This window comes from Bombyx mandarina, chromosome 16 (assembly GCF_030267445.1).
Source record: "Bombyx mandarina strain Sakado chromosome 16, ASM3026744v2".
NCBI classification, from domain to species: Eukaryota; Metazoa; Arthropoda; class Insecta; order Lepidoptera; family Bombycidae; genus Bombyx; species Bombyx mandarina.
The window spans coordinates 10205974-10223581 of NC_143222.1; the positions used below are offsets into that span (position 1 = coordinate 10205974).

General features: G+C 37.8%; 1 protein-coding gene across 1 annotated transcript in view; it reads left to right on the forward strand.

The window, feature by feature from the left end:
• Positions 1-14351, forward strand: part of LOC114240552 (fatty acid synthase-like) — a 52115-nt gene extending 37764 nt beyond the window's left edge. The window contains exons 28-37 of the mRNA XM_089733917.1: positions 1974-2146; positions 2755-2904; positions 3314-3514; positions 5947-6052; positions 6161-6305; positions 11960-12110; positions 12751-12898; positions 12968-13144; positions 13262-13364; positions 13444-14351. Of these exons, the coding sequence (XP_089590043.1) occupies positions 1974-2146; positions 2755-2904; positions 3314-3514; positions 5947-6052; positions 6161-6305; positions 11960-12110; positions 12751-12898; positions 12968-13144; positions 13262-13364; positions 13444-14030 (1941 nt within the window). The 3' untranslated portion in view covers positions 14031-14351. The remainder of the gene's footprint in view (positions 1-1973; positions 2147-2754; positions 2905-3313; positions 3515-5946; positions 6053-6160; positions 6306-11959; positions 12111-12750; positions 12899-12967; positions 13145-13261; positions 13365-13443) is intronic.
• The last annotated feature ends 3257 nt before the right edge of the window (positions 14352-17608 follow it).

Sequence of the window (17608 nt, forward strand, 5' to 3'; positions counted from 1 at the left end):
AAGGGTACAACTTCGCAAGTGTAATCAGGAGCGAACGGAATGAAGACATGATTGTATCTAACTCTGACAGCGACTCTGACAGTGAATCACAAAAAGAGATGAAAGCGACTCAAGCCAAAGCGAGAATGAAAATTATTCATTTTCATTGTTATTTTTGAGCAACTCATGAAAATAAAAGTTAATTATTTAAAAAATATGCTACAATAAATTATTCATTAATCAATTTACTCTTACCAACATTTCTTCCATTATCAAACTTTCATATTTGTTATCAACACAGTCAAACTAAGCATACTGACGAATAACTTAAGAAACGTTATTTCCTCCCGGACAAAATTTTATAAGAGGATTGTTAACATACTCTATTAATTAATGAAAGAAATCAGCTAGCTGTAGTCAAGGGAAAAGTCGTCAGCTGATAAGATTCAGTAGGTGATAGATGCTGCTGCGTTACACCTTTCAAGGTACCAGCTGACAAACTTTCCACTGAGATACAGCAAGCTGATATTAATTTTCATTTATAGTAGTATACTAAAAATTTATAAACGATCACCAGGTAAATTTTTAGTTGAGAGGAAATCATTGAAAATATATTTTTTTTTTCATGTTCAAGCAGTCAGCTGGCGTATAATCCACCATGTTATGGCCAGGTGACTTTGTTTTTCCTTCAAAATACTAGGTTAACTATAATCTGACAAAATTCCAAATGGGAGGAAATGACTAAAAAAACTTTTTTTTTCTCCATGAGTGGGAGGCTGCCACTGCCCACCCCACCCACGGAGTCGCAGCTGACGGTCGCGAGTATTCATAGTATAGGTCCCTAATGCATTTTACGAAGTTTCGCTCGTGAGGAAATAATTGACCGAAATTGTACCGGGCTCCCGGACCACTAGTCCTGTACTTTTTATTCTAGTGTGCGTTAATTTTCTAGATACCATGTAAAAAAAAACGATTACTCTCGATTTACTTTGGTCAAAATGAAATTCGCTATTGAATTCGACGATTTTCCAAAACATTGTTAGATCTGTCGCACTGCAAAATATTGCTCAGTTATAATAAATCTTGCATATAGCGCTCTCTAGTACGGGTTTATCAGTGATCAACTGGTGCTTGATATTTTCTGATGTACATTAAGGAATAACTGATTGTGTCTTCGAGTGTCAATATATATGTCGTGGATAACGACTTTTAGTTGTTGTGGATAACGACTTTTAGTAATATTAAGACGGTGGTTTTGATTATTATTTTAAATGATGAAATGTTGTTATGATAAATATCACAAAATGAAGGGTAGACTCCGTAACGTCACAGTATAAAATGGCTGTACGTGGACAGAGTCGTGGCATTCCGTGTCAGACAGTCATTCCGTCCGTCTTAGTCAGTGAGTCTCTGACAGTCAGTCAGTCAGTCAGTCAGTTAGTCAGTCGGTCTGTCGGTATGTGGAACGAAACTGTCGGTTTACCCTGTCATTGTGAAAGTTGTGTGCGTTGAGTTTCAATAATTATTATTGAAAAGTTTTATTGACTAAACTGAGTTCAATCGAATACGAGTGATGACGGAACCTACCGCTCAGCCATCCCTGACGTGTGCCAACATATATATATATTATATATTGTTGCCCATGTTGGCAGACGAGCATACGGCCCACCTGATGGCGAGTGGTTACCGTCCATGGACTTCAGCAATGCCAGGGGCAGAGCCAAGCCGCTGCCTACCGATTCAAGCCACTGCCTACCGAGCCAAGCCGCTGCCTATATATATATTATATATTTTATAGTTATTATACAAATTAAGTTAAATATGTATCTATTTACTATAAAAGGTTACGTAGGCCTTCGATCCAGAACATAAGAAATACTTATGTCGATATTCTTACAATCTATAATATAATCAAAGTAAGTACATATAGTGAACTGGTTCAAATAATGCAATAACATTCACATCAATATAGTACACTAACGTCCATGTTCCAGATCTTGCAAAAAGCATTAAGCGAAGGTATATCCAGGGGTTACGTTCGTCCTTTGTCTCGAGTGACGTATGCTGCCGAAGAGGTATCCCGGGCCTTCCAGCTGCTTGTAACTAGACAACATCGTGGTCGAGTGCTGCTGAGAATTGATGGATTCCAACCGTCGATCAAACATAGGTAAATTTTCATGTTTCGTTATTGAAACTAGAATTATAATCGATTCACATTAGTTCACTAAGTTCTTAAATCAATCTGAGTGTGCCTAAATTATAGTTAGTTGTGCTGTTAGATTATTAGATTGGCAGTGCGCAGTGCGGTTAAGCGATAGCTTGAATCAGAGGATTTAACCATCTGAACCAACATACGGTAGGCGAGCACCATACAATACTATTTTTGGGCAGAAGGCAATCGCAGGGTGTGCTGGAGTTGAACGAATAAAATAAACTCCTGTTACTGGTGTCAACGGGCATCCCACCGCAAAGTGCGAGATCCGCGAACGAACCTGTCTGTGATAACGGTCAGTGGGTCTGCCTCTTAAGGTATCTCCGTATCGGATTATCGATCGCCGGCTTAGTATAGAGGGAGGAGGACCCTTTGATATTGGAGGGAAACTTACTATGTCTCACCCCCAGCAATCAGTAGTGTAATTGAATTCCACAAATGCTACTTTACAAGTGAAGAAACACTAAATTAAAGACCGTTGTTTTAAAGAAAGCAACTGTCCAAGTATATTTGTGTGATCTTCAATCCATTTAATATCTATGACTGCCTTTCATATTTTTCAGAATACAATGCAATCCAGATGTTTGTTATGTGATCTTTTCTGCACAATGCACGTTTGGGATACAATTAGCGGATAGGTTGATAGAGCGTGGTGCAAGAAATTTGTTTCTACATTATGATTCGTTTCCAGGATACCTTCCATGTAAAATACAGTAAGTTTTACAATAATTGTTATGTCAAGGTTTTCTTTGAGAATGATACCAGCGCACTAAGATAGATAGTCGTCAGGCCACACCATTGGAACGTGGAGCCCACGTTTTAAGGTATGCAGGGAAATTCAGGTTCTGATTTCCCTGGGCTCCGTTACCACTTAATACTAAGTAGGCCGTGATCTCATTTGCTTTATTCGAAAACAAAAACATTATAGTAAGAACAAAGCGTAAAGTTTCGAGAGTTTGGCTAATCGATAATCATTGATATCGATATACTCAATTAATAAATGACGAAAATCGATTATGGAACGACGAAATTTAACAATCGTTAGATAAACCATTTATTCTAATATGCAATGATACTTCTATGTTATCGAACTCTAACGACATGCTTTTATTGTTTTCACAGATTATGGGAAAGTCAAGGTGTTCAAGTACAAACCTCTTGTGAAAATATTAATAACATGGACCAAATTCTTACAGTGTTAAATAACGCAGCTAGCTTAGGAAAGGTTGATGGAATTATTATTGATGAACTACAAATGTGTGAAACAAAACAGATTCTTAAAAACCTAGAATTCGCATCGAAAGAACTGTTCCCGTCACTCAGGTCGGTGTAAAACAGATTAGGTTTCGCATTTACTGATTTCTGTACTCAAATTACTATATTTTATATCTTTACGTACCATATATATTTTTAACATTTTATTTCTTTTTTGGGTTAAGAACCCGGCGGTGCCCGCTGAGTACTTATTTTTCTTGTTTCTACTAAAAAGTGCACCTTCTTACCGGAAATAAAATACTGTCGAATGAGAACTCTGATGTACTAGACCCCTTTCTTTGTAACGCTGGGGGATCGTTTATGGATACCTGGTCAAGGAGGGTAACAGACCGGGCCATACCGGACTCCGGCGCCTCTAGAGAAGATGAGGGAGAAGTGGAAGACCGAGATCCTTTTCTTCTCCCAATTCCTCTTAGAACACTCACTGCGCCTTTTAAAAGAGCCGCGTAAGACCTGCTCCGCAAAACCGACTACAGACAAAACCCCATCCAGCTTCATTGTTCCGGCTCGAAGAAATCTACGGTATCATATAACGCGCGCCGATAGTCTGATTGACTGGATACGAATAAAAACGCCTCGATGTTCTCCCAAATTGCCTTTAATATTCAGAATCTTGGAATCTACTTGCATTATTTACTTCTTTCGATTTTGCGCCATTTCACATATTTTTTCGTGTTCATTACCAAATTAGAATATGAAACGGGGTGTTAAATAAAATAGGATTGCAGTGATCGCCTTGCACAAAGTGGGTATGGAGTCGTCGGTCATATTCCAGACATTTCACGCTTGGTATCAGCCGTATGTTGGTATATCGTACTATCAACAGATACAACAACACTTCGTCTGTCGAAAAGGCGGCCGCGCCGAAAAGATCGGGGCGGCCGCGTGCTATTAGAGCTACGAGGTTGTTACTGATGTTAAAGCTAGAATTCGTCGAAACCCCATTAAGAAACAAAAAATCGTATCGCCAGGAATGAAGATTCCCGCTAGGACTTTATCGCGTATTTTCATAGTCAGGCCTGAAGCTCGGTGCTTATCGTCGATATACAGGGCATGCCCTAAATCAATCTTTACAATTAAAGAGAGTGGTTCGATCAAAACGCCTTTTGTCGCGATATGCAGGTGAAAGACATAGAAATATGCTTTTTACCGATGAAAAATTTTTCACTACTGAAGAACACTGCAAAAAGCAAAATGCTAAAGTGTACGCTCAAAGTTCTAAAGAGGCTGCACAAGTGGGCGGAAAGGTACAACGTGACATCATCCTGCGTCAGTGATAGTTTGGTGGGGCGTATCTTATCAAGGAGTCATAAAACTACATTTTTGTGAAAAAGGAGTGAAAACTTCAGCCAAAGTGTACATCCATACAATCTCAGACCATGTAGTGAAACCTCTCAGCAATACACTTTTTAAAAATATACCGTGGACTTTAACGGCACAAACTACCCAAGCCTGGCTTGAAACTAACATTCCGGACTTTATAAGAGCTGAAGACTGGCCCTCATCTAGCCCAGACCTCAACCCTTTATAGTTCAAATTATGACCAGTTTTAGCACGGCGACATTGAGTCTCTTAAAATTTCCCTTGGAAACAGTTCGAATATCCATAGATTCGTGGCCAAACAGATTAAATGCCTGTATAAAAGCCAAAGGCGGCCATTTCGATTAGTTTTTTTATTTTTTGGTGAGATTTTAATAAATATGTAGGTACACATTTTAATAATATTACATTACTTAATTTCAAAAAAATGCATTTTCATTGGTAACAGAGCTCATGGCTGGACTAGTTATATATATAGTATATATGTGGCTATATTCAAACCTTTAACTTCGAACTTCTTTTAAAATGAACATCATATTAACAGCATATTTCTGAGTATTTTTTTTTTTTATTGCTTAGATGGGTGGACGAGCTCACAGCCCACCTGATGTTAAGTGGTTACTGGAGCCCATAGACATCCACAACGTAAATGTGCCACCCACCTTGAGATACAAGTTTTAAGGTCTCAAGTATAGTAACGACGGCTGCCCCACCCTTCAAACCGAAACGCATTACTGCTTCACGGCAGAAATAGGCAGGGCGGTGGTACCTACCCGCGCGGACTCACAAGAGGTCCTACCACCAGTAATTACGCAAATTATAATTTTGCGGGTTTCATTTTTATTATACGATGTTATTCCTTCACCGTGGAAGTCAATCGTGAACATTTGTTGAGTACGTATTTCATTAGAAAAATTGGTACCCGCCTGCGGGATTCGAACGCCGGTGCATCGCTCAACACGAATGCACCGGACGTCTTATCCGTTAGGCCACGACGACGACGTATGTAACAACTTTATAATTAATGTTTTTGATCTCAATTTGCCAACGGTGAGCAGTACGTTATTTAGAACTAAAGTAACAACACTGCGCTGTACTGAACATATTGAACCACAAGTCCGTATAAGAATTTATTTCAAGTTATTTATTTATTTATTTAGGTTCTTCATGGTGATAACTGATGATCATTTGAAAACCGAAATATGTTTGCCAAGAAATAATGCCGGATACCCAGCTACTATACTTGACCTCGGTGCTTTGAGAAAGGTATGCGGCGTCGAAAGCGAGATAATCTTAGAACGCCTCTAAAGTGTTTATTTACAAGAAATTTAACAAGTTTTTTATGACAACACCGGTTGGCATATTTTTTCGCAGGATCGCGATATATCGTCTTCCCAAATTAATCGTCTGTGTGTGGAAGCTGTAGAGGCTGCCTTGTGCTCCGGAGAATATGTAGTGATTGCAGCTCCGCACGTTATTCCTCGAGAATCGCTCGTACAACAACTATGCAGTATCGCTGGTAAGTGGAGTCATTCTAAAAATTCTGTGATCAGATTTTATAAGCTCTAATTAGTGATTGTTCACAACAATATTAAATATGTATTCGAAGGCTATTAATCTGAAGAAACTAGTATGCAACCTCGCTTTGTTTCGTCTATGACCTCGAACTTCTTCCGTACTTGTGTCTTCAGGTTGTTTAGCATTTTACTGCTAAGACGACGGCGGAGTGACCACATTTCCCCAGAATTGAAATAGAAGTAATAATAATAATAATAATATGACACTTTATTTAACACCAGGGATTCCGTTTCCGGTATTGAAAGTGTCAACACGTACGCTAAAGACCTCCGCGTGAAATAACTTATAAACAGTGCAAAAATAGTGAATACAACACTATTCCAGCGACAATCTAATAAAACGAAGACTATTAATTTACTTAGAAATAAAAATCAGTGCGGGCGATTACTTACTACGAAAATAAATAAATTCATTCACTGTCATTATAACCTAAAAAGTGATAATAAATAGAATAGACTCGTCACTTACATAGTGCCAACCTTACAACATCTCATACAGTGTCAGTCATAGATTATACACTTAATATATTCGAGTGTCAGTGACGGTAGTCGATATCAACATCGGGGCTGCCAGTAAAATAATTAAAAATCTCTACAAAAAACAGTGAAAACACCACAAAACTAGAAAGTTACCAGAGTAGTAAACCAATATGGATAAAAATATGGAATTACTTCTACGTAAACTCGAAGAGAAATTAGATAAACAAGCCGACCAGATAACAAAGGCGGTAACTAAGAACGTCACAGAAGCTATAGACGAGAAAATAAATGCGATAATTGAAGAAAATAAACTCCTCACAAACAAAGTATCCGAACTAGAGTTGAAAATTAAATCCTTAGAAAGAGAGAAACGAAAAAACAACCTCGTCTTCTTCGGAGTAGACGAAATAGGAAAATCCGAGCGAGAATTAGTAGATTATATAAAAGATACCATAGAAGATCTAGGAGTGCAAATGAACAGCCAAGAGATTAGTAACATATATAGAATCGGAAGAAAGACGGAAAACAAAAACCGACCAGTCGTAATTTCTTTAACAACCCTGTGGAAGAAGCATCTTATACTCAAGAACAAGTCTAATCTCCCGTCAAATATATATGTTAAAGAGGATTACTCCAAGGAAACTCTGGAAAGGCGCAAAAAACTACAATCCCAAGTGGAAGAAGAAAAAAAGAAAGGTAACATTGCATATCTAAAACATGACAAGCTCATGGTAATAAAACCGGACGACAATAGCAGAGAAAAAAGAAGGCGAGAACCCTCAGATTCTCCCAATCAAGCAACACAGAAAAAAATCAGTACAAGTAATTTAGCCAGAAATACAACCAAATCAAGTACTAAAATACAGAAAAATGAAATTATAAGACCAAACATACTGAGTTATATAGAGAAAACAAGATCCGATACCTGCCCCAATACCCCAAAAAATTAATTAAGGCCCTAGAAAACCGGAAACAAATAGAAACGGCTAAAACAATTAGACTTAAGCAAAAACAACGAACAAATTGTCTCCCACAACGGCTGGTCTCCGCGGGAGCACTAGACCAAAACCCTCCAGCAAAAAGAAACGAAACATTCCACATTGCAACACTCAACACAAGAACTCTGCGAACACAGGAAAGCCTACTTGAACTGGACAAGGCGTTACAAAATATAAAACTGGATATCCTGGGAATATGTGAAATGAGAAGGCTTGATGAAAAAATAACTGAACGAAACAACTACATATTATATCAGAAAGGTGAAACAGCAGGCCAAAGAGGTGTGGGCTTCTTAATTAAAAAATCATTGAAAAACTTTATACAAGAACTGATAGGCATTTCAGACAGAATAGCAATACTCAACATTAACTTACCAAGATACAAAAAACCCTGGACAATTATACAAGCATACGCACCCACAGAATTAGCATTGGAAAGTGAAAGAGAGGGATTTTACTGCACACTATCTGATATTATAAAAAAATATTATAAGAACTTTCTCATAGTCATGGGTGACTTTAATGCACAAGTTGGCTGTAGAGAACCCGGAGAAGAACTGATAATGGGCAAACATGGATTTGGAAAGAGGAGTGCAAACGGACATCGACTAATTGAATTTTTACTACAAAATAACTTAACAATACTAAATTCGCTCTACAAAAAAAAACCCAAAACCAAGTGGACTTGGATATCACCTGATGGCAAATATAAGAATGAAATTGATTTCATAATAACTAACAAACCAAAGTTTTTCCAAGATACACACATTATTCAAAACTTAAATTTTAATACGAACCACCGTATGGTACGTTGCCGTTTAGAAAAGCATCAACCAAAAAGAAGTAGAAATAATATTAAAAATAAATTGACATTAGAACAACACAAAGAAAAAATAGATTCATCGTCCATAAACACACTGAAAGAAATAGTAAACTCGAACAGAAGTGTCACAGAAAAATATGATCTCATGGTCACACAACTGTCAAAATTGAGGAAAGTAAATGCAACAAAAGATGTGAAGTTTGGTGCGAAGACAATGGAGCTCCTAGAAGAACGAAAAGTACTTATAACAGACAAATCAAAAACTGAAGAAAACCGTAAGTTAATATCTAAACTGAGCAAAGAGATTCGGGAAAGCATAAGAAAGGATAGGAAATTAAGAAGAACGAAAAAATTAGAAGATGAAATTCTAAGAACAGGGGGAACAAGAATAGCTTTTAAGGAATTAAGAGAACATGGGAGTGGAATGGATACCAAAACTAAAAAGCAACAGCTCCAAACAAGCAACAAATCGCAGAAAAATTCAGAGTCTTGCTACAGATTACTATCGAACTCTTTACTCGGACAATGACACCGACCGAGAAAAGACCGCCGTTAACGATCCTAGTACGAATAATAAAAAAGTACCACCAGTACTCTTGCAAGAAGTTCAGAAAGCCATCATGTCTCAGAAGCCAGAAAAATCTCCAGGACCCGACAATATATCAAATGAGCTGATTAGAGGTAACGAAGAAGAAATAAGCCCAATCCTAACCAAGCTATTCAATGATATTGTAACAACAGGTGTCATCCCAAAACAATGGAATGAGTCACATATCATCCTCCTCCATAAGAAAGGAGATAAAGATGATATTGGCAACTACAGACCAATCAGTCTAATATCAAATGTGTACAAAGTCTTCGCAAAAGTAATTCTAGAAAGAATAACAAGGGCTTTAGACGAAAACCAACCGATCGAGCAGGCAGGATTTAAAAAGAACTACAGCACTATAGACCACATCCACACAATCAAACAAGTTTTGGAAAAATACAATGAATACCAGAAGACTTTGTATATCTGCTTTATAGACTACTCCAAAGCATTTGACAGTATAAAACACAAATTTATTTGGCTGAGTCTAAAACAACAAGGAGTGGACGATATATATATAGAACTAATCAAATCCATCTACAAAAAAAGTAAAAGCAGTATTAAATTAGAGTCAAAAGGAGACCCCTTTCCAATAAACAGAGGCGTAAGACAAGGTGACCCATTATCTCCCAAGCTGTTTAATGCAGTACTGGAATGCACATTTAGAAGATTAAACTGGGATAACTATGGTATTATAATCAATGGAAGTCGCCTCAATCATTTGAGATTTGCAGATGATATTATCTTGCTAGAAGAAGATCCTAAGAAACTTGAACACATGATTAAAGAAATAGTAGAAAAAAGCAGAGAAGTAGGGCTAGAAATTAATGCAGATAAAACGAAACTAATGACGAACTCAACAGAAAGGAACATAGAGGTAAACGGAACCAAGTTCGAATATGTGAAGGAATTCGTTTACCTAGGACAAATTATATCTTCTGAAGACTCCATGTCCAAGGAAATAAACAAAAGAATAGCATGCGGTTGGAAAAAATACTGGTCCTTGAAAGAGATAATGAAGAATAAAGATCTAGGTATACATATTAAGAGAAAGACTTTCAACACTTGTATTCTCCCTTGCATGACTTACGGATGTGAGACATGGACACTAACTGACAAACATAGAGAAAAACTTGCTAAAACAGAGAGAGCAATGGAAAGAAGCATGTTGAGTATCAGACTTAGTGACAGGATTCGAAATTGGGAAATAAGAAGGAAGACAAAAGTAACGGATATAATAACTCGTATAGAAAATCTTAAATGGAGTTGGACAGGACATATGCTACGTTGCAAAAAAAACAAGTGGAGCAAACAAGTTACTTTATGGTATCCAAGAGGGGACACCAGAAGACAGGGGCGACCAAAAACGAGATGGAGCGATGATATACGCCTAACCCTAGGACCATACTGGACCAGAGTTGCAGAGGGCCGAGCCCAATGGAGAGAGCTGGAGGAGGCCTATGCCACGAGGCACGCCGAACTCCGAGATATACTATAAGAAATAAAATGTAAAAAAAAAAAAAAAAAACACAAAAATGTTAAATTTCATGGTTGTAGTTCGGAAATAAAGGGCTTTATTATTATTATTATTATTATTATTTAACACCATATGTACAGAGTAAGCATATAAAACAAATAATAGTCGGTGACATAAATTGGCGGCCTTATCGCTGAAAGCGATCTCTTCCAGGCAACCTTGCAGGGAGAAGAATTAGCGAACTGGACGGTGCTATATCTTAATAAACTTACATAAAAATATAAACTTATATACACATGTGAAAAATAAATACAATATAAGATAGACTTACATACGATTGAATACAAATAAATACTAAAAATATGCAAGTAAATGCAAAATAAGTAGCAACTTATACAGTTATATCGTAGGAGCCATATTATTGTGCAAGGTAGTGCGATTTTAATCTGAACTTGAAAATTTCCGGCGAGGACGATTGTTTGATGCTTAAGGGTCGTGCATTCCATAAAAGGACTGCTTCAACCGCAAAGGAATGGTCATAAAATGACGTCCCGTGAGCCGGAAACTTCAGCATTAAGTTCTCCGATGACCTAAGTGAATGGGAGTTTGCAGTATGTAGGAAATCAAAACGTTCCCGAAGGTAGCGCGGGGACGAAGAATTAAAAAGGACACTATAAAGAAGAGACAATATATGAACATTCCGGCGATAACGAATAGGAAGCCACTTGAGCTTAACTCGATACTCAGAGACGTGGTAATATTTGCGTAAACCAAATATAAACCTTATGATGAAATTTTGAAGACGCTCAAGTTTTTTTAGCTGTGTACAAAGTACAAAAAATCACTTGTACAAAATGTATGCTGAAGTGCAAAAAATTAAGAAGGTTGTGTTAATTGATACCTAAATTTTATGTCTCGCGGTAGGCAAACTTTTTCTGTTTGTGTTGCCGTTTATAATGGCGCTCAGAAGGCTGGCCTACTCGTATTCAACATAAAGATATTTAAAAAAAAATAACAACTTTAATTCATTAATATAAATTTTAGCTCATTTAGGCTACAAGAACGCGAATCTCTTTGAAAAACTGTTTGGTTAAATATTATAGTTATTTCTAAGGAAAGATTATGAAATGTGATTGTTTGAGGCAACGATCGACTTCAAAATTTTATAAGTACTAGTTGTAGCCATTCTGTATATTCATTTGTCAACAAAGTTATGGATCTTCAAACAGGTTTAGAAATGTCAGAGGATTCTAAAGAAACAACGACTCTTCGCGAGCTGGGTGTCGTAGCCGAGAGAATACCAAATGTAACAAACTATTTACGGGACTATCATAACATCACGTTGGTTGACAGTGATGTGTCTTCTCTAACATTGCAAAGGTGACTCTGATTATTTTAAGAAGTTCTATCTTTTCGTATATTATTGTGCATCATTGGGTGAACAAGCACATGGCCTGTTGGCAAAATGATTGGCGCTGTCCTGGACATTTGAGGTCTCAATTGTAATAGCGACTGTCCCACTCTTAAAAATTGTGCTACTTATGTATGTGGACTTCCAATGCGCCCTACCAACTAACTATGCGAATAAGCTGCGCACTTTTTTATTGCTAGTACGGAGGGCGAGTACATGGATCACTTGGTGTTAAGTAGTTACCGGAGCACATAGACACCAACAATGTAAATGCCACCAACCCCACCTTGAGGTTTTAAGTTTTTAATTTAATTTTAAGTCTTAGTTTTATAATACAACGATTGCCCCACCCTTCAAATCGAAACGCATAACTGCAGCGTAACAGAAATGGTCGCACTAACATGCGGGTCTACATACGACGCCGTATCACTAGTAAAAAGGGCTTTAGTTTGATATTAAATAATATTAGTAAGTGTAATATTGTTCAAATATGGTTCAAATACGTTTAGCCATCGATGAAATAACAATCAGAGAGCGAATTAATGTCAATCGGACAAAGCATTAAACTTTATGACCAAACCGAATTTTATATTTTTATCAATTTTACAGAATTAACGAGATAGAGGACGCTATTGTTGCGCCTGGTTATAGTACTAAGAAAGGGTTGGAAGCGTTCTATTCGTATGTAGATCCAGACGAACTGCTAGCCACAACTGAAATGGTGTTCATGCCGACACTCACCAGTAGCGCGACCATGGTAAGCTTCAGCAAAATGACTTAAATAGCTTAGGTAAAAAATTGCTAGTGACATTTAAAAAAATTGCAGCGTGATGACGAGTTCGACGTGAGAGTGACATCGCTGTGTATCGTCCCTGGTCTGGAGGGACACCACGGGCGGTTCCGAGCTTTGTGCGAGCGACTCAAGCTGCCCGCGCTCGTGCTGCAACCCGGGCTGGACAAGCTGGACGAGACCATACAGCAAACAGCACGACGATATGCCAATGTAAGGCATCTATTAGATTTTGTTCAATTTACATGCTGATAATTTGAATTATATTTTCGTACATCAATGCTATAGTCGGTTATTCATGAAAATAATTAAATTGAATCTACTTTTCAGTCGCTGCTAAGAAAATCGGCGATCAAAAATAATTTCTACATTTTGGGATATGAAACTGGTATATTTGTTGCGTTAGAAATCACGGCTATTCTGGAAGAACACGGTAAGTTTACGTTTGAACGTTTCATTCTTGACTAAGCAGTAATGAGCTTGTATTTTATTAATCCGCTGTTTACTTTTAGGTCTGACGGGTACATTGTTTTTGTTGGGAGGATCACCAAATGATGTGTTGAATGAGATAGAATATCAACTGCAAGGATTCAAAACAGATCAGCTCGAGGAGGCCGTGGCAAGGCACATGCTTAAAATTATGGCCCGTGAACACTTTAGGGAAGTAGAGAACGCATTTTCGAAACGTACTCTGTGGAATGACCGAGTGGATGCGGGAGTGCGAACGCTGTTGGGTCACGTGTCCCACTCGGCGCAGTACGCGCGTGCACAGATCGAGGCGGCGTGCGCGCGGCTCGTCTACGCGCGGCGCTACGGCGGCCCGGCGGCGCCCCTGCGCTCCCGGCTCGTCCTGCTGCGCTCTCCGCTCATCGCGCGCTCCGCTCCGCCAGAATGGCAGCGGCTGTCGCGGGGAGGGGTCACCGAACACAACTTGCTGGCGCCGTTACCGCATGCCGCCATGGACATGCGTTGCGCTACCATCATCAACAAATATCTGGACGATGAAATTTTAGACCAATTCGATAAGAAGAATTTGTGTGAAACTTACCTTCTAAATGCGGATACTTTCATGTCTGACTCAGTAATGGAGGAATCGTAAAATTTTACTTCTTGTTCAATTTCTTAATTTTCAAAGCTGTATGCTACTTTATAATGTATTATTATAGTTTGCTACAAAATTTCAGTCTTACTTTTATTATTAAATTATACTTTTAATTGTATTTATTTAAACTTTGATTTTTTTCAAACATCTCATCTTTTGTAATATTATGTTGTTGATTGATCTATTGGAGGCAATCGTAACTTTGTCAGACGATCTTAGAAGAATTGACGGTTGTTGCCTACGAAATCATTTGAATATTTTTTTTGTAAATATGGACGTCAAATTTTGGGGTACAGTTATTAAAAAATAAATCTTTAAGACAGTTATTGTTTTTTACTATTATTTTTCGACCGACCAACGATACGCTAAATACGTTACAGACAAACACTGGATGAATTAGAAACTATTATAATTAATAGGTAGGCTGAATCTAGTACCTTGTTGCCTTGAGGTGTAGAGGGCATCTTTATAAATTATTTGATATCTTTTCTTATGTTCCTATAACCAAATTAACGAACAAATTAAAAAAAACTACCGCTTTATATACTGCCGTTCTTACGATGTATACAGTAAATCACATTTTTGTCGATATTGAGTTAAGTATATATTTGGAATGTATAGATTGAGAACTACATTTCTGTATATTTAAAATTTGAAAATGTGGTATAGAAAATCAAATAAGCTTAAGCATAATTACAGTAAGAAACATTTTGCGCCAAAAATACTTATTATGACTACTAAGCAGAATTCCAAGGTGCTCCTCATGACGAGCTTCATCTGGTGAAAATATATTTTTTTATTTTTTATTATTGCTCCGATGGATGGACGAGCTCACAGCCCACCTGATGTTAAGTGGTTACTGGAGCCCATAGACATCTACAACGTAAATGCGCCACCCACCTTCAGATATAAGTTCTAAGGTATCAGTATAGTTACAACGGCTACCCCACCCTTCGAACCGATATTATGGACGTAAGGAAAACAAAAATCGAGAACTCGTGTAACTTCTTCGATAAAACGCTGGAACGTTTGTCTCGCATTGCGTAACCCGAAAGTCATAAAAGGAAATTCAAAGAGGCCAAAGGAGGAGTAACAATGGCCATCTTTGGTATATCTTCCGTAAAAACAGGAATTTTATGATTAGCTTTCACCAGATCAAGAGTACTAAATAATTATAGTGGCTCCAGCAAGATTATGGGCAAAATCGTTCATATTACTAACTGGATATTGATCGTGAACAGTTTTGGTGTTTAAAGCGCGATAGTCACCACATGGTCGCCAAGTATTATTCTTTTTGGAAGTCATGTGCAGTGGAGACGCCCAAGGGCTTTTAGAGGGCTGTTGGAGTTGGCAGTTGGAGACTTAGTCTACTTTTATCCTTTCCCATAATCATTCCAATTTTCCAAGTAATAGGTTGGGGAAAAAGTTTCTTCGCATTTTTTAAGAGAATTCACAACATTTTTTAATATAGTTTATTTACATTTAACTAAGTATAAGTATGTAGGTAGGTACCATATTGTTCGATAACTTTTTGCCATCTTGTAGGTAGGTACATGATCCCATTGCTAAAGAAATTTTGGGGCTTCTGATCAAAATATCGCGACAATTGGTTTTGGCAGTCCTCTCGTGATGTTAACCTGACACTGCCTAAAGAATTCTGAAGAGACCGAAACAGGTAGAAATCGGAAAGTCCAAGGTCAGGACTATACGGCGGATGCATTAACACCTTCCAGCTAAGCTTTCTTAATTTTTGCTGAGTGGCTAAAGATGTGTGAGGTCTAGCGTTATCATGATGAAAAACCACACCCCTTCTGTTGATTAATTCCGGCCGCTTTCTCTCAACTTCTTGCTTTAATCTCATCAGTTGTTCGCAGTAGAGTTCAGAATCGATGGTCCTGCCTGGTGGTAACAGCTCATAATGAATAATGCCCTGCCAATCCCACCACACACACAGCATCACTTTGTTGCGAGTCAACCCGGGTTTCACCAGTCTGTGAAGCCTGATCGGCCTTTGACCACGACCTTTTTCACACGTTCTTGTCGTACGTGATCCACTTTCTATCATCACTTATCAGCTTCTTCAAAAACGTTTCGGTTTCATTACGTCGTAATAAAGAATCACAAATGAATACTTCATTGAATGGTTCATAGGTTTCTTTCAGTAAGCTCGTGACCCAAATATCAAGCTTTTTTGTGTACCCAGTTTTTTCAAATGCGCCAAAACTATTTTGTGGTCAATTCTCAGTTCTTCAGCTACGTCTTAACTACTGATATGCCGGTCTTGCTCCACTTTTTTAAAAATGGCATCCATTTTATCCGTAATAGGGCGACCAGAGCGACGTGCATCTTTGACATCAAAATTCCTGGATTGACTACGATTAAACCAAAGGAGACTGAAACGATTACATACATTTTTGGGCCCGAATGTAACGTGATGAAACTAATATGAATTAATAGATTCAGATTTATCAGTACCTTGCTGAAAATTATAAAAGTTTTCTCAATCTGAGAGCCGAGTTAATCAAGTTTAGTAAAAGTTAAGTTATGTTACAATCTCTTTAAAAGAGCTGAATAATAACTTATTTAAGCATAAGTAAATGTTTATTATATCCATTGAATAATCTTTTAAATGTCATAATAAGAATGAATATCAATGATATATATCAGGTATGGAATATGGAATTGCCATCCCACAATTCACACAGCGATCCATAATTTCAACAGTATCCAATGCAACAATTTCAAGTCAAACGTGTGAGCGATCTTCGGTGTCCAGTGTAGAAGCAATTGTCGTACAAAGCTGGCAGAGTTGGAATCCGTAATAATAAAGCAGTGATCGTTGAAAATATAAAAACAGCCCGATAGATACACACTCAAAATGCGTCGAAGATACAAAACGAGTAGAGCAGAAAAAAACCAACAAGCGCCAAAAAATAATTGTATAATCTATGAACAAACGTCATGTCAGCTTACTGTCAAAGCTGTCATCATAAATACAATTGATTTTAATCGATTTCAAATCGATAATCATATTACTTTGTTAAGTAATAATATACTTTTTCTTCAGTTATGTGTATGTCGGCGCAAATATGACTATTTACCTACTGATCATCAACTAATTACTCTGTGATAAGAAATTGATGTTAAACAGTTCCTTTTATTGTAATTTCAATACTTTAAAACGTGTTTGAAAAACGTGTAAACCCGCTCACGTGTTTGAAAAACGTGTAAACACGCTCACGTGTTTAAAACGTATCAACACGCTCACGGGTACGAAGCCCCATAAATACGGCCGTGCTGTCTAGCACTGATTGATTCGTGTCCGAGCCGTTGTACTGTACGGATATCTCTGAAACGTTGTTATGCTTCTCGTGCAATATACGAAGTTCTCGTGAAGTTCTCGTGAAGTTTTGTTTCGGAAACCCAAACATGAGTCATTCATCAAGAAAGTAATGACCGCAACGTCGGCGGTGCTGACGTCACACTTTTTACAAACAATACGGACGTCCCTACTCCGTCATCAGAAGCGGGATCACACGCCGCCTCCGCTCAGCAACAACCTGGTGACCAGAAAA